This window comes from Carassius auratus, chromosome 1 (assembly GCF_003368295.1).
Source record: "Carassius auratus strain Wakin chromosome 1, ASM336829v1, whole genome shotgun sequence".
NCBI classification, from domain to species: Eukaryota; Metazoa; Chordata; class Actinopteri; order Cypriniformes; family Cyprinidae; genus Carassius; species Carassius auratus.
The window spans coordinates 1,437,147-1,463,786 of record NC_039243.1 but is presented as its reverse complement, the minus strand read 5'-3'; the positions used below and the strand labels follow the sequence as shown (position 1 = coordinate 1,463,786).

Sequence of the window (26,640 nt, the reverse complement as noted above, 5' to 3'; positions counted from 1 at the left end):
ATAATACTGCATTATCTGCTTCCAGTGATGCTCAGTGCTTGGATTGGAAGGAATAGTTTCACCGACTTGCACCTGCCACACCCTGGTAATAAAGTCACAGGAAAGAAAACCAAGCAAAATAAACCGAAAATTATTCATAATGACTTCACCTCAAATTTTGAGCAAATTATCCGAAATGTTTGCATATCTATTATTATCACCATCATGACTGTTGAAATAATTAAGTTGCAGTTAATGTAAAACTATTAACACTTACCAGAACGATGAGGGTGGACTTTTTGCAAGGTGCCAAGTCATACAATTTAGGGGTGTTAGGTGGCTCCTTTAATGTTGATCTGCAGTAGGTTTTGTATTTCCCCTTGACTGGATAAGGTTAGGAATTTGATAAGGGTTACGTAATGGAGCAAAATAGAAAAAAAGACACCGACACAGAAATGTCCTGCCACTCTACTGTATTCCATCTTTCAAAAAGAAAGACAAGATTTTAATATTACTTAACAATATGTTAAAAAGTAGCCAGTCCGGCTTCAGTGTTAATACAATATACACTCTATAACAGATTGATAGTGTGAGTATTGTTCGATTCGATTCGGAAAGTATTCTGATACAAGCTTGGTACAAGTTGGAAAAAAAGAAAGAAAACAAAAATAAAATGGTAACTTGAACACAGTTGTTACACCGAACAATTTGAAATGGAACTGAAAACCTGATGTGAACATTGTCAAGTAGTAGCCGTTCTCCCAATAAAGAGTGAAGTACGGGGCAATGACGTGAAGCTGACCAGTCCGATTCTCTTGAAGAGTTGAGGAAGTGCAGTGCTAGGTGCAAAGGTGAGCAAAGCCACAGCTGATCTGAAGTAAAGGATCTTTTTTTTCATATTCATCTTTTTTTCTTTTACACTGAAGCATGTCTTTCGCAGTGCCTTCATCCTAATGTACATAAAGCCAGAGAAAACCCAGAACATGGCGCAGACCTAAGGGACACGGCCCACTCACTGACAAAAAGCACACAAGCTTTTTAAAAGACGAAAAGGGAAACCAAAATAATAGGGATAAACTTATAGAGTAGCATTTTGTGGTTGTTTTTTGACTTTGCTCTTTTTTCTCTCTCTCCAGAAGTACTGCAGGAATATAAGCCCATTTTGGGTTCTTTGCAGAACCCATAGCAACAAGGACAAGGCAAGGCGGCGTGGATAATGTAGACCGGCGGAGAAGTTGAAACATAGCAGCACTGGGGTCAGCGATCAGTCTGTCGAAACATGGGAGAGAGAGAGAAGAAACCAGAGGAACATTTATTGATTCCTGCCATTGTCTCTTGAAAGGAAGACCCATTAGTGTGCAGCAAACGTGGCCTTCTTCAAGCTAAAATTGGACCAGTTGATGGATAACCTCTGTCTTGTCTGTCGCGCCGAGTCCAAACAGAACCTGCGAAAAGGGAGAAAAATGAATTCATTGGGAAGCAAAAGGTCATGAATGCCAGATTAAATCATTACAGAAAAATACCAAGAATTACCTTTTGAAATATTCCACCTCGCGTTCGGTCTCGTCCATGTCTACGCTGTCCAAATCAATGTCTTTGGGCAGAAAAACATCATCTGTTGGACAATAAGAGAGTTCTGACTCTGATTTTCTATTCAAAAATGGACAAATGTTTTCTTTTTATCCTTTATCTTCACAGTTTGGCAATTCACAACACTCACCTATTGAGTTACTCGTCTTGTCCGCTTTCTTCTTCTTATTCTTCTTTGCTTTACTTTTGGGCTGAGGGGACTCATTGTTTGGGACTTTGCCGTTCTGCTGAGGAGGTTCTACAGCTGAAGATTCAGTAACGGGAGAGATCCTCTCGTCTTTCCCTCCATTCTGTGGCTTTTTCCCATTAGTCCTTTCGTCCCTCTTGATCTCGGTCACTGACTCGTCTGAAGCTTTCTGCTTGGCTTTGGTGTCAGTTTGAGGGCTGGCTGCATTCCCGGCTTTGGGAAGCTCTGAAGCTTTGGAGGTCTCAGCTGGCCTCTTTGTGGCCTCACTGTTGGGTTTGGAGCCATATGCGTGCTGCTTGGGTTTGACCTTGGTATGGGATGACTCCGGGTGGGAGGAGGTGCCATTCTGGAGGGCGAGAGACTCTGAAGGTCTCTCTTTGCAAGGCTGTTGCAATGGGCCGTTCTTCCCACCAGTGGGGGATTCAGGTTCTATACGAGGCTCCTTAGGACTGAGACGGATGAGATTGTGCAGTAGCTGTGTTTTGCCGTTCTGCATGTTCTTTTCTAAAACGCTCTGTGCTGTCTGCTGAAGAGGCTGAGGGCTGTTGGTTGTTGGAACAAGAGGATTCTCAGATTTGGTTACCTCCTTGACTTTGTCTTTCTTTTTCTTCTTAGATGCCCGCAACTGCTGCATTTCCTGCAGACGGAGCAGCTCCCGCTTCAGTGCTGCCTCCTCCTCCTCCTGTTGCCGCCTACTCTGTTCCTTTAGAAACTGCTGTTGTATCTCCAGTTCCCGAGCCTCCGCCTCTAGACGGGCTTTCTCCTCCAGCTGCACCCAAACAAACCGCCAGACAGTTAACTCCATGACACCCCAAAAGAGAGCTTAATCCCATGACTAGTGTGTGTGTGTGTGTTTTTTTATATATATAACTTATGCATTACTCATTCCTAAATATCATTAAGCGTTTTGGGTCAACATGGCATTTTAAAACCGGAACTAATCTTGCTTTGTCATATAAAGGTCAAATTATTTGACATATTATTTGACATTTCATGAGGAGTGTTTTTCCAAATACAAATAAACAATGTTGAAGTTTTGATTAAAAAGTGCCGTCAATCGATTAAAAAGATGATATCACACTTTTTTTAATTATTATTATTAATCATGACTAATCCTAGCATTTAAGTTTTTAAATATAATTTTATATTGAAAAAAAAAAATCACAAATTAATACAGAAATAACAAAGACAGTATTTTTTAAATATTTGTTTACTGGTATATTTTTTATGTCTGAAGTTGAGTATCACTAATACTACTCATGTCTTTATGAAATAACCCCCACCATCCCCCCCCCCGCCCCTAATATTTAAGCATTGACTATAGCCATTCAACATTACAGTAGCTATAACTGCTATCAATTGTATCATTTTCATTATTTATCATTAAAATTATCAACATTTATTAGTCTTAAAAAAATTAGTGAACTTCTAGTGAACTTAATCTTTACATAAACCCATTATAATAAATGTCATATTTACCTGTGCCCTTCAGCAAGAAGGAAATCTACAGAAACTGAAAAAAGTGATCAAACACTCAATTCTAAATTAAAAATAGATAAATCCTTAAAGTTACAAAAGATAATAATTTCCTTTTGTTCTTTGATTAAGATACATTGCAGAAGCTGGGTTATTAGGTTATTCTGGCTGCTGAACATGACACAGATCTGACGCGCATCCTATTTTCTCACATTCTCTCATAGTTTCATTTGTGCTGTAATATGATACAGTACTTTAAAGTATTTGAGTGTGCGTTTGAAGAGCACATGTTACAAGTACAGTATAATGACTGACATGTTTTTTTTTTTTTTTTTTACTGACATAAGACAACATCATGTGACCGCAGTTCACTGTAGTTCTACTGAAGCTCCCTCGTACATTTTCCTCCCTCATTTGACTAGCGCCTGTCGCTGAGGTGAAGTTGGAGTGTGCGTTTGAAAGTCTGCCGTTTGATGTGGTCATAAAGACGTTCTGCTTCTCAATAAACAATTCTTGTCGAGAAAAAAAGACAGAAGCAATAGTTGTGACTGGGGATGCCCAACACTATTTCCACCCCTGCATTAATTGTGTTAAATATTTGTAATGCTGTTAACCTGAAAAAAAATATATTGCCTGCATTAACGTGCTTATTTTGACAGCACTAATATATATATATATATATATATATATATATATATATATATATATTTTTTTTTTTTTTTTTTTTTTTTTTTTTTTTAAGAATAAAAGGTTATGCAAAACTACTTAAGACTTTAGACTTTATTATAATAAAGTAAAAAAAAAAACATTATAAGAAACAGTTGTATTGCATTTTAATATAGTCTTATGCTGAATAGATTTAGAAAAAAAGTGTATGTGAATTCCTGATTACAAAATGAGTTTACCTTCTTCTGTTTGTGACGGGCACGTTTGGCTGCTTTGGAGCTGCTGGGTGGTTTGCTGTCTGCGCTGTTGATGAACTGTAACAGGTCCTCTACCTTGCGATCGTCCTCCACCCCATCCCGCTCGAGCAGCAATTCTTCTTTTTTAGGCTGTTCCTCTTTGCGCTTAGTCAGCCTGAGTCGCAACTTCTCCCGCATCTCTGCATAGTTCCTACTGGTGGGTGCGGCAGGGGGCTACACGCCACAAACAACAGAAGCCTGATTAGCTTATTTAATGATAGACAGGTAACATGAACTGCTTCCACAAATGTTCCTTTAACGATATGATTTACATAAGCAGTGGAGTATGCAAAACTGATATGGTGCAGGAAATAACTGCATGCACTGATCCATCACTAACACTGTATGAACATCAAAGTGGTTGACTATAATTGAAGTAGAACTGGATGGTATGATGTATGCAGTGAGTTAGGGCAAAAAAGGGTCTACTATATCCTGGTAGATGTATGTTTTTACATGGATGCATCGGTGAGCAGGACCGCTTTGTGTTAATGTTAAAGTGACATTAAAGTGACAAGTTGTATCTTGCATCATGTACCAATTGTTGCAAATACCATTAAGCCCATTATCATTAGATGATACGGTTGATGGTAAAGCTTGCCACTAATCATTATTTTCTCTTAATGAATATTAAATCAATAAAAAACTAAACTAAAATCAATTGTTTTAAATGCTACAGGTGAATTTAGGCATCATAAGCTTATAAAGTACAATATGAAAAGTGGATATTTATTTTGAGATTTGCTAAACGTTATATTTTACACTTTTTGAGTGAGTGTCAGATGACGGCAAAGGCAATTTAAATGTGAAAATGGGAAATGAGAAAGCACGATTTAATATCCCAAAATAAGTTATATATATATATATATATATATATATATATATACATATATTAAAACTAATATCAGCTGACATCCAAAAATGTATTAATACATGCCAGACAATATAATCAAATTACATGTATCTTTTATTTAATCTCAAGTGTTTAATTGTTTTATTTTAAGTATTACATTTTTCAAAAACAGCTATTACCTCTTGATAATTTAATGAACCATTTTTGCTTTCTATTATATTGTGATAAATTGTGAATCATATTATATTCAATAATCTATGCTGTGATGTACTACTATGGTCAAACCCCCCGACCCTAATTAGGAAGACTTTTAATTGAACAGTTTGGTGACAGCCAAATGAGAGTGTTTCCATACCCCTCCGTGACCGAAGAATTCACAGTAGCAGCAGTCACAGTACTTTCCTTCCTTCTGATTGGTGGAGGTGGAGGTAGAAGAGCTGTGCTCTGAGCTGCTGTCCTCATCTTGGCTCTCCTCTCCTTCATATGGCTGGTGCTCATAGCCTCCGTTCCCTTCACAGCGATGACCCTCACAGTCTGGATCACTGACAAAAACATCCCAACTGTGACTATATGGATCATACTCTGGTGTCTTTATTAAAAACTGAAAGCTTGACATGGTATTGAATACAACAGCTTGTCTATGCGTCTCAGATGCTGGCACAGCAGGGACATGAGACAGAAAACTTATAAATCAGATACTTGGGGGACTGACCTGCACACACTATTTGGACCACTGACTAAACCCTCGCCCAGGGTGGTTGGCTGCTCACCAGCTGACAAGCACAGACCCTGATGGATATCCATGTAGCCTGGAGTTACAGTCTTTGGGAAGGACTGGGTGCCTATACTGGGTAGGTGTGTGTTGGGGGAAGAGGGATGCGAGGTTCCGCTGAGAGGGGGGAGAGACGCGATACTAGTGGGACTATTCCTAGGAGCAACAGGAGTGGGATGTCTATGGTCCTCTTTACCTAAATTATGGAAAACTTCATCTATAAAAAAGGGAAAGGAGGAAAAGGAGGAAAATAAGCACAGGAAAGCCAAAATCCAATCGAAACACTCATGATCAGGGTCATTTAGAAACGTGGAAGTGATCATTACTCGACTGGACAGTGGTGGCGGTACTGGAGACAGAGGAGGTGGCAGAGGAAGTGGCCATCACCACTTCGCTCGCCTCCATGAAGGCATCTTGGTAGTTGAAGAGACACTTTTTCTTGGCGCCGTTCTTCTTCTCTTTGTCATATGGAGCAAAGTGGGGATTGACATTAGGGTCCAAACTGGAGGAGAGAAGGGGCACGTCGGGAAGGGGAGGGCCCAGCATGTCACCTTTGATAAGGAGAAAAGTTTCAGGGTCAGAAAGACACTTAAAACAATAGAAGTCATCACACATATCCTTTTAGGTCCATTAGTGACCATTTAAATGCATATAAAATAAGTATATAAATACACATCTGTACAGTGCCAAACTGAACAAATAGTTGTTACTACAGTGGCGTCACCCAACTTTTGGACACAGACGGCTCGTCTGTGGTGTGGTGCTAGAAAATTGTGTTTTGACTCATTCACAAATTTTGATCTCTTCCCAACAGTTTCTCACCACTAGCGATGCGGTCTCGGGGAAACCCATCAATTATGGTCCAGAAAGAGCATAATGTTAAAACTTACTGAGTGTAAACATAACACACCTCTGTGGACTGCTTTTTCCTATTGATGGCTAGGTGACTAGATGACTCTGATCGTTAACATTACTCAAATACAGCTCAGCCAAACAGCTTCAATTGTGTGTAGTTTTTAGTTTATTTACTTCGGTTTAAGTTTACTTAGACTTAAGTCGAACTTTTACTATGGTTATCACTGTGTCAAATCTTGTGAGTGAATCCTGTATCCCATTTATATTTGGGGGATAAGATTATAGAAAATAAAAACTTTAACTTCTAAATTTCAGAGATTCCCTCAGGCATTTTAAGGCAGTTGTCACTCCCAAATCTCTTTAGTGTGTATGTGTCCGTTCTCATGAATTTTAAACGCATTGGGAGAACGGAATCTGATTTTGTGACTAAATAAAATACTAACGTAATGTATTAAGCTTATTTCTCAGATATTTTAGTCAAGTATCTGAAGTAGTGGTTGACGGATATATTGGCCCTTTGTCATAATCATGTCATTTTCTCTGTGTGCTGCATGTAAAATGAGTGTTACCTTTGTTTTATTTGAAAAACATGATTCCCAGTGCACACAAACTTCCCGAAATACTGAGTGCCCTGTAGGTTACAGTGTTTGCTTCCTTTTTAATTAAATTTTTTATTAAATATTTATTTGTGAAAAATACTTTGTCATCTAAAGTATGTTTATTTTACTCATTAATTTTTTTTAATCCATTATCAAATGATTTCTTAAGTTAAGTTTAAGTTAAGTTTATGCATTTAGCAGACTTTTTTATCCAAAGCGACTTAGAGTGCATTCAGGCTATCAATTTTTACCTATCATGTGTTCCCGGGGAATCGAACCCCCAACCTTGCGCTTGATAATGCAATGCTCTACCATTTGAGCTACAGGAACACAAGTATTAATAAATAAATAAATAAATAAACTATATTGGTCGACCAGAACGATGAGGGTGGACTTGTTGCAAGGTGCCAAGTCGTACAATTTAGGGGTGCTAGGTTGCTCCTTTTAATATTGTAAGTATCTGAACACAGAACCTGGTCCTGTATGCACATTGTGCTTTTCCAAATTATAACAGGTTCTTCCACAGATGCTATTTTTTTAAGTGGCATGAAACCAAAATTCTTTGAATATACTTCTGAATGATCAGATCCCCAGAAACTTTAATACCAGATCTAAATGGAGCCTGTTTATGTTTAAAGCACCTGAATAATTCTTAAAAGCTTGTGTTTAGTCAAAATGGAAGTGTCGTTTTGTCCACTTTGACGTGTGCACATCATCTTTAAAATGGCCTGAGCAACTGACCAGGTAGGGGTTCCTGGAGAAGCACAGAAGGGTTCCAGTTTTTCATCATGTGCGTGTCCCAGAGGTTCTCTAGTTTGAGCGAGGGACATGGCAAAGAGCCGTTCCAGTCCCCTGCTGTGTTGAAGCAGCTCTGGTAGACGTGCTCTGGTAGGGTGGGGTTGAACACCTGCTGCTTTCCACCTGTTTGATTGGATGTGGGGGTGGGAGGGAGAGTCTAGAAAAGATGATGTGAAGAGAGTTGGGATCATCACATGAAAAGTTCATGAAGAAATGTTCTTTTAAAAGGATTTACAATAAAGCAACTGAAAATGTAATGGGAAATTTATGATGACATCGTGTCACTGCTTGATAAGCAATAGTCAATGATGTGGAAAGGGACATACCCAGTGAGAAGTGAAATTTAGCACCTGTGCCTTTTTTAAAGATTATAATTTCTGATACAAGTCACCCCCTTGTGGCTGGAAAAATATCAGCAAATTCACCAAGCAGCTATAACCCACACAACTCTGGCTGGGAATTTCCTGTGCATTTCAGTGCTTGTGCGTGCGTCTAACCTTGCTGTGTGTGAGCGGAGGGGTGGAGTAGAGGGTGGGCAGCAGTGGTCTGGGCAGGTGGGAGAGGTTGTGTAAGGGTAGATGGCCGTGGATGTGGGGGTAGAGGTGGAGGGCAGGGTGGGCTGCCGTCTTCTCTGAGAAGAACTGGTGACCCCCCGCATGCAACCTGGTGGAGTTCAGGCTGGAGGCACTACTGTCCCCGTTGCCCTGATTGCACACATGGCATTCGCATGGATGTTGTACCTGATCCACCTACATAGGAAACAAAGATTTAGCATTTTGCCAGAGGCCATATTTGCTAATCAACTTTAGCACGAGGGCTAAACTTGTGTACATGTGTAAGAGCTCAAGCAGATTAAGTGTTTTGTACTCAACCATAAAAATACATTACTTAAGATCAGCAATGCTGAATTATTTAATAAATATGATATAACTGAATTCCAAAAAAAAAAAAAAATCCTAAAACTGTAAACAAAGATTTTTTTATAACATATTGCATTATAAAATAATTAATACAATTTTACATAATATATTGACATTTTCACTTTTATCACAAAATATTTTGAAAATCTTAAATGGGTTGAATCATTTTGATCGAAATTGTGAGAGTATATATACACTCAAGAGGCCACTTTATTAGGTACACCTGTTCAATTGCTTGGTAACACAAATTGCTAATCAGCCAATCACATGGCAGCAACTCAATGCATTTAGGCATCTAGATGTGGTGAAGACAACTTGCTGAAGTTCGGACCGAGCATCAGAATGGGGATTTAAAAGTCTTTGAATGTGGAATGGTTGTTGGTGCCAGATGGGCTGATCTGAGTATTTAAAAAACTGCTGATCTACTGGGATTTTCATGCACAACCACCTCTAGGGTTCACAGAGAATGGTCAGAAAAAGAGAAAATATCCAGTGAGCAGCAGCCGTGTCGATGAAAATGCCTTGTTGATGTCAGAGGTCAGAAGAGAATGGGCAGACTGGTTAGAAATGACAGAAAGGCAACATTAACTCAATTAACCACTCATTAAAGCAAAGGTATGCCGAATACCATCTCTGAATGACAACACCTCGAACCCTGAAACAGATGGGCTACAGGAGCAGAAAACCACACCGTGTGCTACTCCTGTCAGCTAAGAACAGGAAACGGAGGCTACAATTCACCCAGGCTCACCAGAATTGGACAACAGAAGACCTGAAAAACAATGCCTGGTCTGATGATTCTCGATTTCTGCTGTGACATTCAGATGGTGGGGTCAGAATTTGGCGTAAAGGACATGAAGGCATGGATCCATTCTACCTTGTCTCAACGGTTCTGGCTGCTGCTGGTGGTGTAATAGTGTGAGGGATATTTTCTTGGCACACTTTGACATACCAACTGAGCATTGTTTAAACCCCACAGCCTATCTGAGTATTGTTGCTGACCATGTCCATCACTTTATGACTACAGTGTACCTATCTTCTGATGGCTACTTCCAGCAGGATAATGCACCATGTCACAAAGCTCAAATCATCTCAGACTGGTTTCTTGAACATGACAATGAGTTCACTTTCCTTAAATGGTCTCCACAGTCACTAGATCTCAATCCAATAGAGCAATTTTGGGATTTGGTGGAACAGGAGATCCGCACCATAGATGTGCAGCCGATAAATCTGCAGCAACTGCGTGATGCTATCATGTCAATATGGACCAACCTGGTACTAGCAAGGAGTACCTAATAAAGTGAGTTTATGTATGTGTATATATACACATACACACACATTTATGGAAAATCGACTATTTGCTTTGTTAGATCATGCTATTTTTGTGTTAGTAATTAAACTACGGTTGTTCTATATGTATATATATATTTCTTAAAGTCCCAGTAAGATATTTTCTTACACTCTACCTGTGAATGAGGGTATGACGGAGGCGGACGGTCATTTTTCCCTCCAGAGAGTGACACTTTCTGGCCTGGAGGCTCTTCACCACTCTCCCTCTCCTCGTCATCTCCTTCAGAGGAGCTGCTACTGCTGCTGCTCCCCCGTGAAGACTGGGAGAGTGAGAGAAGAGGGCTTATTACCATCCAAGTAACTTCATTTCTAAATTCAAATGTCAAATTTTTTTTTTTTCAGCTGACAAATGTTAATTTTACACTGTAGGTGACAACAACAGATGATCAGCAGCCACCTACTTTATCTTTAAGGTTCATGCTTTCTTCTCCCCCACTTAGCTGACTGTGGATGCCATTAAAGCTGGCCACCACCGCAGGGTCTTCGTACCCACTCAGAGGGTAGATGGCAGACATTGGAGGCACTTCATCATCGCTGTGGAAGAAAAAGAAAGTAAAAGAAACCTTATGACTCAGCCGTTGGGAGTTGTGATGTAATAAAAAAAAACTGATGACACTGCGCTATTGAAAAACAGAAACTTACTGAGCTCCGCAGGAAAGTACATAATGAAATCATGAATACAGTAATGACTATAATAATTGGAACTTGCCTGATCTGACTCTTATCTGATCTTGCAATACTGTCCACAGGTGACCTATTACCAGTACTACACCTTACAAAAAAATTCCCAAGTCTACATTTCAGCATTATCCACGTAAAAACCCTTGACTCACAAAATTACTATAAAATGCTGCCATAAAGCAAGCAGACAGGGAATAACACATTTTTCTGCAATCACCTGCAAATGACTGCATTTTGCATTTATATACACTACAGTGCAAAGTATAAATCTATTTTTAGATAGATTCAAATTTTAATACATATTAAAATAGAAAAGTGAATTAAAAGTGCAATACAGCGGGGAAAAAAATATTTATTTGATCCCCTGCTAATTTTGTAAGTTTGCCCACTTGCAAAGAAATTAAGGGTCTGTAATTTTTATGGTTGGTTTATTTGAACGGTTAGACAGAATATAAACCAAAAAACACATTATATAAAGGTCATAAATTGATTTGCATTATGAAATAAATAAGTGTGTGAAATGAAGTAAAACATGACTTGTTGGCAAGCCCAGGGGTGAGAGATTTTTTGTACTTGATCAAGTTTGCACTCATCTCAGAAGGGATTTTGATCCACTCCTCTACATATCCTCTCCAAATAATAATATAATATAATATTTTTTTTAAATTAATTTAATGATGACCATAACGCTCTTCTTTCAAAAACAAACAAACAAAAATCTTACCAACCCAAACTTTTGAATGGTTGTGTGTGTTTGTGTGTGTGTGTGTGTGTGTGTGTGAACTCATGCATATATAAAGCTGTTTTACTTGAATGCAGTGAGAAAATTTATTTCCTCACAGAACTGCACACAAAATGTAGTCTCACTGACACACAGTGACTCATAATGTGGCTCCATTAATGAATCACTAAAAAGAGTCATTAAAGAGTCACTGGTTCAAAGTAGCCCTTCAATGAATTAGCTTATCAAATCTGTCAGAGGAGTTACTAAATCAATATTTGACTCACTCGCTAAACTTCAAGTTGTCATTACTGTCAGTGATATGTACTACTTAAGGCTCATGAAAATCTTCAGTATCATTACTGACTGATGGTTAATATGGCAATGTGTAGTTAAAGATACAGATCATTTTGTTAATAAACCTTATTTTCATAAAAGCAGAAAATTGGTAGATATTTATGGGACCAACATTGAGAATGAGTTTTTAAGCAATCAGATTAATTTCATATCAAGCAGAAAGCACAAAACGGTTTTAACTCACAATGTGGTGGTGCCATCATGTGGCAGGATGAGGCGAGGGTGCTGCTGGATGGTGATGGGGGAGCCCGGGGTCGAGCCGGACCCTGAGCTGCCTGATGACATGCTGGGGGGATGGACCTCTGACAGGTAGTTCCGGGTAGGCTCCGCCTGCAGGGGCAGCTTCAGATGCAGATCCTCTGCCATAGGAGCATCCATGATGCCACAGGTCAAAATGTGAGACAGGCTGCAGTCGTCACAGGTGCATCTGGAGGTAAATTCATTAATTCAGTGATTACACAGGCTACCAATATACAACAGTGTAGGGTAAGGATACTCAAAGGACACTAAAGCTTGCTTGTCTTTTTTGTCTCTTGTTTTCTAAAAGTGGCCCCTCTTCCTTTAAAGAAAGACCAGCCAATCAAACTTATTACATACACATTATACAAAGATTATAACTGAATGAAACTGTTAAGTACCTCCTTCTGTAGTTGCAGTTGGGACAGTCTGGGATACTCAGTCTGGATGAAAGCATCTGTTTTACTGTGTCTGTAAACTTACTGTCACCACCCAGAGATTTTTTACTGTTCGGTAGAAGCTGCAATCACAATATTAAAACAATAATTGTGAATACAGCTGCTTTTACAAGGAAACACATATGTGTGTCTGTTTGTGTGTATATATATTAGTGGTGGGCCGTTATCAGCGTTAACGTGCTGCGTTAATGGGAGACTCTTATCGGGCACAAAAAAAAATATCGCCGTTAATCTATTTTCAAAGTTGGGTTTGAGAGCTGGGTCTATACTAGGCGAGCTATGATGACTTTCACCTTGATATTTTAGCACGGATTTATACCTAACTGAATTGCACTGTAGGGGGCGAGAATGAGTCTTCGAACCTGTGTGTATGCCTACTGTGAAATAAATTACTACATCAAACGTGACGTGCTAACATGGATGCAGCTGAAGCCCCCGGGTTTGCTTCAGGGATTTTTTTTTTTTTAAGAAGCTTCCCAATGGAAACCTCGACAAGACGCATGCCTGTTTCACACAATATCTGTCTGCAGTGCGTATGCAGTCCGTGTGCGTTACGTATGTGGTGCAGAAGCAGCACAGACTCTATGTGCTTTCACACAGGACACATTTTTGAAGTGCGCTACTCTGTACGTGAACGATCGCTGCACTGCTGCAGATGCACTTTTAGTCATTATTTTATTTGGGTAACACGCATATTCTGCATACCTTTAGCAGATTTCAAATGAGCCATTTTAATCTATTATATGGGATAATAAGATCTATATATATACATATGTTTCCTTGTAAAAGCAAATATGACTGTTTCATATTTTAATATATTTTACAGTAATTTATTCTTGTGACAGTGAGGAAAAATATTCAGCATCATTACTCCGGTCTTTAGTGTCACATGTTCCTTTAAAATGCTTATTTGCTGATCAAAAACCTTTCTTATTATCATCTATGTTGAATATATTTGTGTTGCTTAATATACTTGATACATTTATAAAAGTGACAACTGAATCTAAAGCTACAGTGTAAAGGTTTTGTGCAATTGGTGACTGAATGGGCAATTTTCATTAGGGATGTTGATCTTAACCGGTTAACTCTTAACTGTCGTTAAGAATTTTGACTGATTGATACAATCAGTTAAACGGTTTTAAAAGTCATTTCTTTATTTGTATGGTGTCATTTCTTTATTTATTTTTTTGTGGATTTTTAGAAAAGAAAAAAAAAACATATTTTGTGTATAATAAGTAGCATTTCATCCAGAAATATGCCTAGTGCCGATGCAAAATGTTTACAAACATTATAATAAACACTGTTAACATAGCTAGGCTATTTTAGTTTCCCTCACTCCACAACAAATTATTTCAATTAACAGTAAGAAAAAGAACAAGATTTAAAAATAGGCCTTTAAGAAGTTATAGCAATATAAACGACAAGCCAAAACAAATTAATTTAAGCTAAAACAAAACTGAAACCAACGTTGGGTCTCTCATTCTGGTATTCTCTCATATTTAAACAGAGCAGTGTTTTTTTTTCCCCTATATTTTTGAGAATTTATGATATTGAACAGGCTGCATTTTCAAGGTAGCAAAGCTAATGTGTGCTAATCTTGAATTTTTTCCCTCTAACAGTGGAAGCAACTAGGCTACTCATTTTAGTCATGAAAATAATCAAAATTGTAAATGGTTTGCCTTCATTTGTGTATATTCACAATAAACACAAATCTTTGTTCGTAAAATAAGCTTAACGAAAAACATGACGCCACTTTTCGCCGTCTGGTTTCTATTCGCGCAGCACAAACATGAACCGAACCTGCGTTTTTCGTTCATTTTCTTAATTTATTATTTAAGTAAAATTATATTTCTCGTATCGGCCTTATTTATTTGTGTATATGTATTTGTGTATATATATATATATATATATATATATATATATATATATATATATATATATATATATATATAGCCTAGCTTTATTATGTTTTTCTCCACTTGCAGAAGCGCTGCAGGTGTTAATTTTGGTACACTTGACACCACCTTTTTTTTTTTTTTTTTTTTATTATTCTCAATAAGCCCAATGGGATAATAAGATCTGGTTTGGAGAAAATATTACCTGCTCTTCAAACAATCTTTTCTGCTTGAATATCTCTGCATCTTCTTGGAGCATCCGCTGCTTGGTTCTTAAAGACATCTTATTAAAAAAAAAAAGGAGAAACTCATTTAACTCCACTCAATAAACTGCTTTGTAAAGGACAAATTCAAGTATGAAGATTAATAATGCAATTATTGCAATGATTGACAGAATTTGCAACTTACATTTCTATTAATTAAAGACTTGTGAGGTTCTGTCCTTTGATTTGTGAGATTCTGACCTTCCACCTTGAAAAGCAACTGCAAACAGGCAAAACTGGTTTTAAATGCAAGATCATGCAAGAGAGCCACCAATGATTAGCTCAGTAAGGCTACATTCACTTTACTGGCCAACAAAAAATACCTGCTCATCAACATAGTCATCAATCCTCTTCTCACACTCCAGCCATTCGAGGGCCACTGCACTCATCTCCTGGTCGAGCTGGTGGTATCTCTCAAGCAGTGTACGGTACATATCCTCACTGTATGAATCATGGGATGTTGTGCCCTGCCTATTCAACGAAAACAAAATAATTGCATCTATACACAGTGGAGTCCTATAAGAATGATAAAGTTTTAACTGATTCATCTAATACCATACCTGAGCCGGGCCACTAAGGCAGGTAGACTGTTGTGCAGGATGGGTTCAGAAAACACCAAGTTCTCAAAAAGGTGCTTATTGTGGAGCTCCCATGTCACTTGAAACTTCTGCAAATGTTCATTCTCCTGAAGAAGAAGAAGAAGAACAGTGCTAGTAGTAGTAGCCTAATACTGATGCTGGTGCTTAAACAGATTTTCATTTTTCATATACCTGCAAACAAGTCATTATTAATGGTGCTACAGAACGAATGGTATTGTTTGTTACTACTTAAAATACAAGTATCGACTTGATAGTGAAGTACCAGCACTTTTGACAACACCAGAATGTATGCATAATATGGCTTGGTTGCAACAACACACCAGGGTGAGCAGGAAGCTGCTGATGGTGCGGGCCGCCTGGCAGAGTGCGCTGTACTCCTCTAGCAGCAGTGAGATGAACTGGTGGGCCTGTGGAGGCCCTTGAGCGACTGCACCAGGTGCCTTTGAGCCTGTGGACAAGTGCTTGAGCAGCCGTACTTTCATCTCTAACACGTACTCCCTTGCCTGCTGTTCCAGACGCTGGTACAACTGGTAAGGATCTTTCTCACAAAGCCTAAATAAAGAGAAAGCGAGGTGAGGCTTTGGGAGGAGAGAAATAAAGAGATTCCAAGAGTCGTCCAGTGGAGTTATTAACGTGATAGTTTATTACACAGGGTCAGCAGATCTACAAGACAGCAGTGCTTGATGTTATTTTCACTGTTGTCAAGAGCCTGAAATACAGCACTTACAGAACTAAACTTTTTTTTTTTTTTTTTTAACTCCGCAAAATGTACAACCCATTCTGTTAAAGTAATGGATAATAGTATTTGTGGCAAACCCCATATTCATAACATTTTTAGGTTAGACATTACTTAGACCATCTTTCAAAACTTCAGTCGGTCAGATTTTGTAACACATTTAAACATAAGATTCATTCGCACCAAAGCAGCTTTTATTTGACGTGAAATATTACTTCAGTTTAAAATAACTCTTTTCTAGTTTATTATATTTTAAAATGCATTGTAATCCTGTGATGGAAAAGCTGAATTTTTAGCACCAAGTAAGCTAGAATCTAACAACAACTCTGACGGTTGTCAGTGCACATGTGTGTCAGTTTCCCAAAACTGCTAAACAGATTGCTTGTGGCGCAATCCTTTCTATAAATAATTTTTCAATAACAATATACAGAGGTTTTCAGGAGAATGCCAATACCTGTCAACGAGTTCCTTCATGCTCCCATTGTCCCGGTCAAGAGGCTGATCCTGATCATCAGCCAGAGGAGTCCCAGTTTGGCGGTAAATGCACCGTACCAGGTATCTGACCTCAGACCAGTGATTCTGCAGTTGTTGCGACTCCCGCTCTGACTCCGCTGTGATCTCCCTGACCAAAGGCACCACAGGCATCGTAGATGAAGAAATAAGTCTTGATTAGCCAACAGACATGATTATAAGACCCATGCGAGCTGATCCCACAACATGTATTAAAAACTCATGCAGGACTCACCTCCGCTCGTAACAGGCCTCACAGCTACACACTGTGTCTACAGTGAGGGGTGTGCTGAGATCTGGAGCAGGCAGTGTAGGAGTACCAACTGTCAGTCGTCCTCCGGCCCCCAAGGGCTCCTGGGACAAACCGCCATTACCCATTGGCATGTGCAATAAGAAATCCTGATTCTGATAAAGAACAAGAAAATATTTATGTACCACTTTTTCTGTTTGCAAGCTATTTTCAAAAACCCTCTGACACTCTGCTGCTACATATTTATGGTACACTTTAAATTAGAGTTGGATAACACTGACAAATCCTGGGGTTACAAAAAAAAAAATTTTTTTTTACATTTTAATATTTCAATCATCCTGCCAAGTGATATGTCTCATCTTTTCTTGACTTTAACAGCATTTTAATCCATCTTGTAGATGACCTGGGAAATAAGGTTCACTTAAAGTGGGAGCTAAATGTCTTTTCCGACATTAAATATACAGTTATGCAATGTTTATTACACAGAATCTGTAGCAATATCATGGGCCATAAGCATCACTTGGTCACTGAGTGTAGTTTGGGCCCCTCATCAATACATCCTGTAAATGTTGTCATACGCTCTTAAAAATTAAGGTACTTCACGATGCCATAGAGGAACCCTTTTTGTTTAAATGGTTCCATAAAGAACCTTTAACATCTGAAGAACCTTTACGTTTCACAAAATGTTTTTTTGTATCGTAAAATGTTTCTTCAGATTATAAAACGTTGAGAAAGAGATGGTTCTTTAAAAGAACCTTTGACTGAATGGTTCATTGTGGAACCAAAATTGGTTTTTAAGCACCTTTATTTTTAAAAGTGTATGTCTTTCATACTTTCAGCCTGTTTTTCTTAATTAGTAAAATGCAATTTTATAGAAGTTGAATCATGTAGACAACAGGTTAAAGGGATACTCCACCCCACAATGACAATTTTGTCATTAATCCCTTCCCCTTATGTTGTTCCAAACCCGTAAAAGCTTTGTTAGTCTTCGGGACACAATTTAAGATAGTTTGGATGATATTTGGATTTTTACTGTCCCTTAGACTGCCAAGTACACGGTTACACAGTCAAAGTCCAGAAAAGTATGAAAGACATCGTCAGAATAGTCCTTCTGCCATCAGTGGTTCGACCGTAACATTATGAAGCGACAAAAATACAGCCGCGCCACAAGGATACGTTTTTTCACTTATATTTACGCCTTGATTTGAAATAAAACGTTGCAACCTTGTGACACGGCAGACACAGAAGAACATAAGCTTCCTGCATTAAGCTCATAATGTCCAAAATGGCGCTACGGTGATGTGGAGAGAAAATTGTTGAATAAAGTTATTTTTGTTTTCTTCGTGTATAAAAAGTGTTCTCATCACTTCATAATGTTACGGTTGAACCACTGATGGCAAATGAACTATTCTGATGACGTCTTTCTTACTTTTCTGAACTTTGACAGGGTAACTTAACAGTTTATGGGACAGTAAAAAGTCTCCCGGTTTTCATCCAAAAGATCTTAAATTGTGTTTTGAAGATGAACTAAGCTTTTACTGGTTTGGAAAGACATGGGGGTAAGTGATCAATGACTATTTTCATTTTGGGGTGGAGTATCAATTTAAGTATAAATATGAAAATGCAACAGTGCATAATTATAGCAAAATGCTCCACTTTATAGTTATTTTTCTAGCTGACTGATAAGCTTATGGACATCAAATTATTATTCTGACTTAAGTGTATATTACTTTGCAATGTTTACAAGCTTTACATGTTTTCTGCTGTTTAAAACACTGAATGAGCTTTTACATGAGACATTTCAGCAAATTGTACTGTGGGCTCTCTTATAAAATAGTCTACCTTTTGATGTTAAGTGCTAAAGCGACTACGCCCGTCACATTAAAGAGTGCCAAAATTGTATATATTGTTTGAATTTTTGTATTAAATTGGAATAATTTTAAAGCCGATACTTTGTTTATTAAAAAGTAAAAAAAAGCACAAAGCTTTTTGCAATTACTGGACGTCAAGTGCGCTTCAAATAATGAAGTTCACGCATTATCAGAACAGAACATAGCATAGACTAAGATCTTGTTAAGAAGAAGCCATATTATTGATGATTATAACCAAGAATTTGTAACGATATTGGCAATATCCACACAGCTGACAGCTTTACCTGGTGTAGTTTGTTCAAGTTGTGCACGAAATAGATGATGTTTTTCCTCACTTTCACTTCTTACGTCTCCATCATTTTGATCTCTCTCGCGCTGCACAACTGAGCTGTGTTTAGCAGGTGTGCATCAGCGCTACTGTGCAGCAGAGATGAGGACTGTTTGAAACTCTTTTTTTTTTTTTTTCACTAAAACTTTGATGTGCATTGTCTCAGTTTAATACGCAAAAATAACTAAAGATGTGATCAAACAATCAGGAAAAAGGCATTATTACATGCACATTTTAAAGTTATATCTTCACTAGCAAAAACTTAACTCGCAACTAATATTTTTTGGTCACAAATGTCACTGTTAAAGTGGCAGAAAGTGGTCAAAAACAAATATATATATATATATATATATATATATATATATATATATATATATATATATATATATATATATATATAAATAAAAAGATTGAACAGTTAAAACTATTTAACACTATTAATGCAGGGGTGGAGCCAATTTTGAATAATTAAATTTGATTATAATGATTTGATTCTGCATTCACAGGATTATTTAAATGCTTCCCCTAAATTCTTCAAATGCTAAGTCAGGGGGCAAATTACACAGCAGCCTTTATGGCCATAGGTTAGAAAAAAGAAAAAAAAAACTTTTGTCCATTGTTAAATGCTAGTTTAATGATACTATGGCATACATAAAAATTTCAGGGTTATTACCTAGTTATTACATAGTTATTGTAATTACTATAATAAGTACATAGTATGTACATGAGGAACAGGACTGTAAAATAAAGTGCTACCGAAATTTCAAATACAATAATTTTATGTATGTAGCCTATTTATTTTTTATATTTTTTTTACAATGAGTTATCTTCTTTTCTATTACTTTTAATTTGCTGTAATAAATCAAATACACTGCTGGTCAATAATCATTTGTTATCTATAATTTTTTTTCCTAATGGCAATTTCCGTATTTTTCGGACTATAAGTCGCACCTGAGTATAAGTCGCATCAGTCCAAAAATACGTCATGAAGAGGAAAAAAATATATAAGTCGCACTGGACTATAAGTCGCATTTATTTAGAACCAAGAACCAAGAGAAAACAATACCATCTACAGCCGCGAGAGGGCGCTCTATGCTGCTCAGTGTAGGCTACAGGAGCACCGAGCAGCATAGAGTGCCCTCTCGCGTCAGCCACCACCGAAGACCATTTTGGACCCAAGAAAAATCCTGAAAGTGTAACATTTTACCGGATTTAGTCCTATTACCTTTTACTGGGTCCCTACCAAATAATGTTGTTTCACATTATGTTTAGATTAATGTTTTTATAAAATTATTGTGCACCCATGATGTTTCTAGAAACATTTGCTGATGAATTATCCACTCTTCTAGTTTATAGTAGTATTTTTTTGTCATAGATTATGATTATATATAGGGGTGCTCCGATCACGATTGACCGATCTATATGCGCATCTCGTCAGTAAAGCCGGTTCACTAATCAGCGGTAAATTCCCTCAGATTTCACATAGAGCAGCTGTTGCTACACACAGAGCCATTAAATCACAAATCACGCACCTGAGGGAACTTATCGCTGATTAGAGAACCAGCTTTACTGACGAGATGTGCATTAATGATCGGCCGATCGTGATCAGAGCACCCCTAATTATATATTTTTTCATTAAAATTAAGTTCTCCATGTTTAGCAGATTGTGTTTAGCACACACAAGAGTGATGATCAGGTAAACACAGAAGTTTAGAAATTCTACATTCATTTAAAATAAAAGAAAAAAACCTGTGCTAGTATCAGATCAGATCGGAGATACTCAGAGATTGGATCCGATCTGAAAAAATGGTATCGTGCATCCCTATTTCAAATGGCTAAGAAAATCAAGGTGGAACACAGTGAAGATTATGGAAATGTTATTTTAGATGTGATTATCAGATTTCTGTACCTTAACATCTACAATGTAAAATCCTAAAGCATCATTTAATTTGTATCTTGTTCTTTATATTCGGTTGTGCTATTGTTTGTAATTTGTTCATTTTTTCTTATTTACTGACTGTTCACTTGTCTTTAATAATGATTGAACTTTATAGCTGTCAGGCTAGTAGTTTTTTCTGTTCTTTCAAAATTGAAATCGAGATTTGTAAGAATTTAACTGGTATATAAAATATTGGTGTCATGTAAGATTATTTATTAGAATATAAGATAACATAGATCAAAAACAATGTCAAAGGCAACCATTGTATTATTATTATTATTATTATTATATTTATTTATTTATTTTGTGGCAAGGCCGGCGAAAATATTGGCAGAGCAAGTAATAATTTGAACCAATGGCCCGACCGGACCGGTAAAAAACAAATCTAAATCTTGTTTGTAATTTGAGTTTATTTTACTGTTGAATATGCATTCCAATTTAATTTCTAATTTTATAGGCCCACCAGAAAGAGATCAGACATGGTAGCCCTCATTAGGCAACCTTATCTATAGGGGTGCTCCGATCACGATCGGCCGATCGTTAATGCGCATCTCGTCAGTAAAGCCGGTTCTCTAATCAGTGGTTAATTCCATCAGGTGCGTGATTTCACATAGAGCAGCTGTTACTACACAGAGCCGTTGTTAACTGAGAAGATGCACCAATAAACGCTGAAAATTAACGTGATTTGCGCATCTTCTCTATTAACAACGGCTCTGTGTAGTAACAGCTGCTCTATGAGAAATCACGCACCTGATGGAATTAACCGCTGATTAGAAAACCGGCTTTACTGAGGAGATGCGCATAATGATCGGCCGATCGTGATCGGAGCACCCCTACTTATCTATGCAAAATAAAAAAGATTTTTTGGGAGGCTGATGATATGACCGGAGACATACAATTAGTTGCTTTAGCAATAAAACCTTTTTAATGAGGGAACAATATTGAGAGCACCAATAATTCCTTAAACGTTCAACACTCTGACTCAGCTGAAAATGAACAAGTTAATTACAGGAACCCAGACTCATTATGTGTCCAATTAGGATTTTTTTTTTTTTTTTTTTTTTAAGACTAGAGGCAGAAGTAAAAAATGCAAGTGTTGAAGGGAAAGAAACAACTAAACGTACCAACTGGTCGAGGGAAGGCTGACGATCATCCTTTTCCACGGTGCGTTTGCAGTCGGAGCAGACGTACAGAGGCAACTGAAGGGCGCTGGAAGATTTGGCCGACTGGGCTGTCCCATTCTGACTGGATCCTCCAATGTCATGGGAGACAGTGTCCTTGCGCTCACTTCGACACAACAGGCAATGGTCCCCAGTGGTGTAAGGGGCCCTCTGGTTCACCCCGAATGTGAACGGGGTCTGAGTGAAAGACAACGAAACAAACTGTGAGAAATCAGCTTTCACTTCTATTAGAAACGTAAAATGCCCATACAGGATCTACTCAAACTGCACTAATGGCCATCCGCCACAGGAGATCAATGGATCAACACAAGAATATGTTTCTAAACAGTAACCCAACTTAAACCGGAGCAGACTCTCAGGAAATCACAGCTGTGCTACCACACAGAGGAAATGCAAATACGGCAGAGTGCTGTAGAAATGTTGCAAAGTGAAAGATTTGCCTGTTACCTGAAGGACTCCTGAGAAGTCAGCGTTTACTGGCCCTTCTGAAAACTGTGGAGCACCATTCACTGGGACCTGAAGTGAAAGACGGCCATAAATCAACTCTCCAAAGCCGCAAGGTTATAAACTTATTACAATAATGTAATTACATACACACTGTTGTTTACAACTTCAGCTCAAAGCTAAAAGAGTGCCACCTAAATGCACTACTCGTAGCTCCCAAATCACAAAGAAAAAGCCTTTTGCAAAACCATGAAGAAGAGTTAAATCAGTTCACTGGATAAAGGCTGACCCTGAGTTAGGGCTGGACGATATGGCCAAAATGTATCACAATATATTACTTAATTTCAGTCGATATGATATAATTCCGATATCAATATGAACAATATTAAAAAAGCCTCCAAAAAACTGTCAAGAACACCCACAATGGACGTCTTTACTTATAAACTTCTAAAAAATGTATTAGCCAAATCTATGAAACATCCTCCTATAAAACTATACAATATTTTCTAAATAAAAATGGCACAATGTTCACCTTTTATTTGTATTTGGCTTCCATACAACCAAGAAATGTGAAATCACTGTCAAATAAACACAAGACTCTCAGACTCACCTTATTAATATGAATATCTTTCCATTTTAACTATAATATAGGCTGATTATTCTTATAGAATGAAATAAAAGTGCTTCAGCCAGGATAAAGAATATGAAAAGGGTTCAGAATTGCTACAGAAAACGCCCGCACCTCATTTTGATTTCGTCAAAGCCTTTTTGGAAAATCTATTTGTGAAGGTAAAATGTTGATACTGTGGTGGGCCGCCACAAATAAATCAATGCACGAGAAACACTGGTAATATATATTGACATATCAGAAATGTGTTTAAAAATCATATCAATGTTACTGAAAAGAAATCAGCGATATTGAAATTGAATAATCGTCCAGCCTTACCCCGAATGAACCCTAATAGTAGTAGAACACCTATTTTTGATATAATATACCATTAAAATAAGGCAAACCAATAATGATTTGAATTCCAATAGCTTTCATTTTTACTTTTGCACAATAAGCAGATTTCTTCATGTACAGTGCTGAGTTGTCACTTGATCTTTATTCCAAAATGTGGAACATAAAAAAAAAAAAAACTTAAAAACTAGGAAACCACAGAGTATTTTCCTTCCTGTGTTCCAGCCATAATTAATATGTTAAATGTTGTAATTTAATATAGCCGTCAAGACAAAGCAACTACTCAGATGATCTTAAAGGGATAGTTAACCCAATCTAAATCGCTCATTAAATGCTCACCCTCACATTGTTCCATTCCCCTAAGACTTTCATTCATCCTCGGAACACAGTTGAAGATATTTTAAATGAAACATTGGAAACTGAAGCGTAGGTAAAGAAAATGTATATGATTATTCCTGGGGGTGGGGGGGGGCATATATTGGCAAACAAAAATCATTCCCATCACTTCAGAAAATTCAAATTGAATCACTGGAGTAACATGGACTACTTCCATGATCTTTTCACTTCCTTTCTGGGCTTTCGCAGTGAAAGTTACTAAGGCTGTCAATGGATGGACAGAAACCTCTCGAATTTCATTTAAAATATCTTCAATTGTATTAGTCTTAGTGGATTGGAAAAAAACATGTGGTTGAGTAATTAATGATGGAATTTTCATTTTTGGGTGAACTATCACGTTAACTATGATAATAAAACGTATATAAATAATTAGCAAAAGCTTGTAAATAATGTAACAGCGGGTTATCAGCAATTCAATAAATCAATGCTAGCAAGAACAAAGACAGCAATACCAAATCTCAAAAAAATAAAACAGCATTGCTTGTATTGTTTATAGCTACGGTGGGGAATTTTTCCATGTTAATGCTTCTCTCTATCTTAGCTTGATACGCAGAGACAACATAATTCAAGCCAACTGTTTGATTAGTCAAACACTGATTGGTTGACTCGAGCACATTAACAGACACACTGGCTTAACCAATGGGTGTCTGTCCAACCAGGGGCAAAGAAACTTAGGAAATCTGTTTTGAAAAATAAATAAATAAATGATACACTTACAAATAACAAAAATTGTCAGTTTTCTAAGGGAAAGGAGAATGTGACTTCTTGAGTGCCTGCTAAAATCTAACCTTAACAAAAATGTCCCAATTCCAAGCTCTCTGTATAGCAGATTACACACAGCTTCACCTGAGTTGACCCGAGCTGACTCTGGCTGTCAATTCGCATCAAAATGTTCTTCTGTATTCAGACTTATTCATGATCAAATCGAATTGATGCAATAATCAATTCATATAAGACCCAAACACTAACATTTCTAACTGTCTGTCATTTCTTACTAACGACATGGTCACAACATTTTGCCCACTGGTGGCTGAAATCGCATTAACCAGAACCCGTGCAAGGTAAAGAGCTGTAATTCAGTCCAGCGATGCAATGGCCTCTTTAGGTTGCTTATGTCAACACAGACTGATACTCTTGTTAAGCTACAGATGTGGTTTCCCTGGAAACAAGAGGCATGCCAGCAGAAAGAATATGTCTCTGACAAAGCCCTGAACACTGGACCCTGTGCTGCGAGTGGCTTGTTCGTCCCTTGACACTTCTTCAGCTGAACACCATCAACACACGACAGCAAGGCAGCTGAGAAACTGAGGTAAGAATGTGTGTATATAAATATGGAACACGTTAAGAAATAACTGTGCTGATGTAAAGACATAACATCATGTTACATTTGTGTCCAATGCACAAACTTCGCACAAGACTCGATTCAAAACCACTGACAGGCGTAATTAAGGGTTTGTTGACATTTAGCGTCGACTATTTTCAAGCACTTCCGGTTTTGTTCCTACTTTGACACCACTGCTGGAGTTCAGAAGGGCAATTATTTAGCCAATTTTGCTTAATAATAATAACAACAAATCCACTTTTAAATACGAATAAATTTGACATTGTTAAAAGTTAGTAAATGTGTAAAGTGAATAATTTGAACACACTTTGGCTTTAGCATTAGGTCTGTCTATATCTACGTGGTGACAATACTGTGGATCGCGGGGTGATAAACAGTGATATTTCCAGCATAAAAACCGCGTTTATTCCTCTTTTTATGTGAGAAGGTTAACAATAATATATCTATTGAAATGCATATGTAAACACATCAGCTAAAACTGGACAGCGCTTGACAAGTTAACGTTAGCTTTACATCACTCCGAGCAGCACACATCACTCAAACATCCACATCTACTGCATAAAATCACTTTAAATACGCTTTGCACACCTCTTTACTATTTTCCTTCCATGTTTCTGTGATCAGACCAGGAACCGTTTAAGATTAAAGCTCTAGATCAGTAAAGCTGAGCTCAGGCTCTATGTAAATGTGTGCTCAGCTAGAGGAGTTCTCCTGAGCCTCCGATATCCTGTGATCTGGACTAAACTACAGTTTATTTAAGCTCTGATCCAGCATCAACCGCCTCGCATGCCCCAGGTGCAGCTCACCTCTCTGTTGAGGCTCGGGATGGTGCTCGGGTCTCCGTGTGCGGAGCCGCTGGAGGGTGTTGGCGGAGCTCCGGCCTTCCCTGCGCCGCCGCCCCGCTTATTCTTCCTGCGCTTCGCTCCGCGTTTTGCGTCTGTAGGACTCATTTCTACCCCACGAAATACACAGACAGCGCTCCGTCTACAAACAGCGAGGTCTCGGGTGCAATGCCAGGCAATGGCGCTGCGAATACGGGTAAAATTTACTGTATTTGAGAGATATAATCTAAGAGACTGCCGACTTGCTCACAGTATAACAGACTTCAAATTCCAATATGGCCGACCCAA

At 37.9% G+C, this 26,640-nt stretch overlaps 1 protein-coding gene across 2 annotated transcripts; it reads right to left on the bottom strand.

Moving 5' to 3' along the window:
* Window positions 1-437: 437 nt before the first annotated feature.
* LOC113111931 (protein FAM193A-like) lies at window positions 438-26,640 on the bottom strand. 2 transcript variants are annotated; one of them, XM_026277206.1, is made up of 23 exons: window positions 26,317-26,640; window positions 22,815-22,883; window positions 22,311-22,544; window positions 17,034-17,203; window positions 16,743-16,910; window positions 15,873-16,104; window positions 15,514-15,638; window positions 15,277-15,424; window positions 15,099-15,173; window positions 14,896-14,973; window positions 12,739-12,857; window positions 12,285-12,527; window positions 10,743-10,875; window positions 10,458-10,601; window positions 8,569-8,820; window positions 8,015-8,228; window positions 6,146-6,370; window positions 5,760-6,036; window positions 5,403-5,589; window positions 4,138-4,368; window positions 1,700-2,525; window positions 1,513-1,594; window positions 438-1,424 (listed from the first exon to the last, which is right to left on the bottom strand). In XM_026277206.1, the coding sequence occupies exons 1-23, from the start codon at window positions 26,458-26,460 to the stop codon at window positions 1,331-1,333; spliced, it is 4,470 nt and encodes a 1,489-aa protein (XP_026132991.1). In that variant the 5' UTR covers window positions 26,461-26,640; the 3' UTR covers window positions 438-1,330. The 2 variants fall into 2 exon arrangements, with proteins under 2 accessions (XP_026132991.1, XP_026133078.1); XM_026277293.1 differs by lacking the exon at window positions 22,815-22,883.

Bases quoted from the DNA above. Each gene is read 5' to 3' on its own strand.
- LOC113111931 (XM_026277206.1), bottom strand. From the start codon at position 26,460: ATGAGTCCTACAGACGCAAAACGCGGAGCGAAGCGCAGGAAGAATAAG. The intron at 17,204-22,310 runs GTACGTTTAGTT...GTTCTTTATCAG, and splicing joins AGCCTTCCCTCGACCAGTTG to AATCAGGATTTCTTATTGCA. The intron at 4,369-5,402 runs GTATGGAAACAC...TGTGGCGTGTAG, and splicing joins AATTCTTCGGTCACGGAGGG to CCCCCTGCCGCACCCACCAG.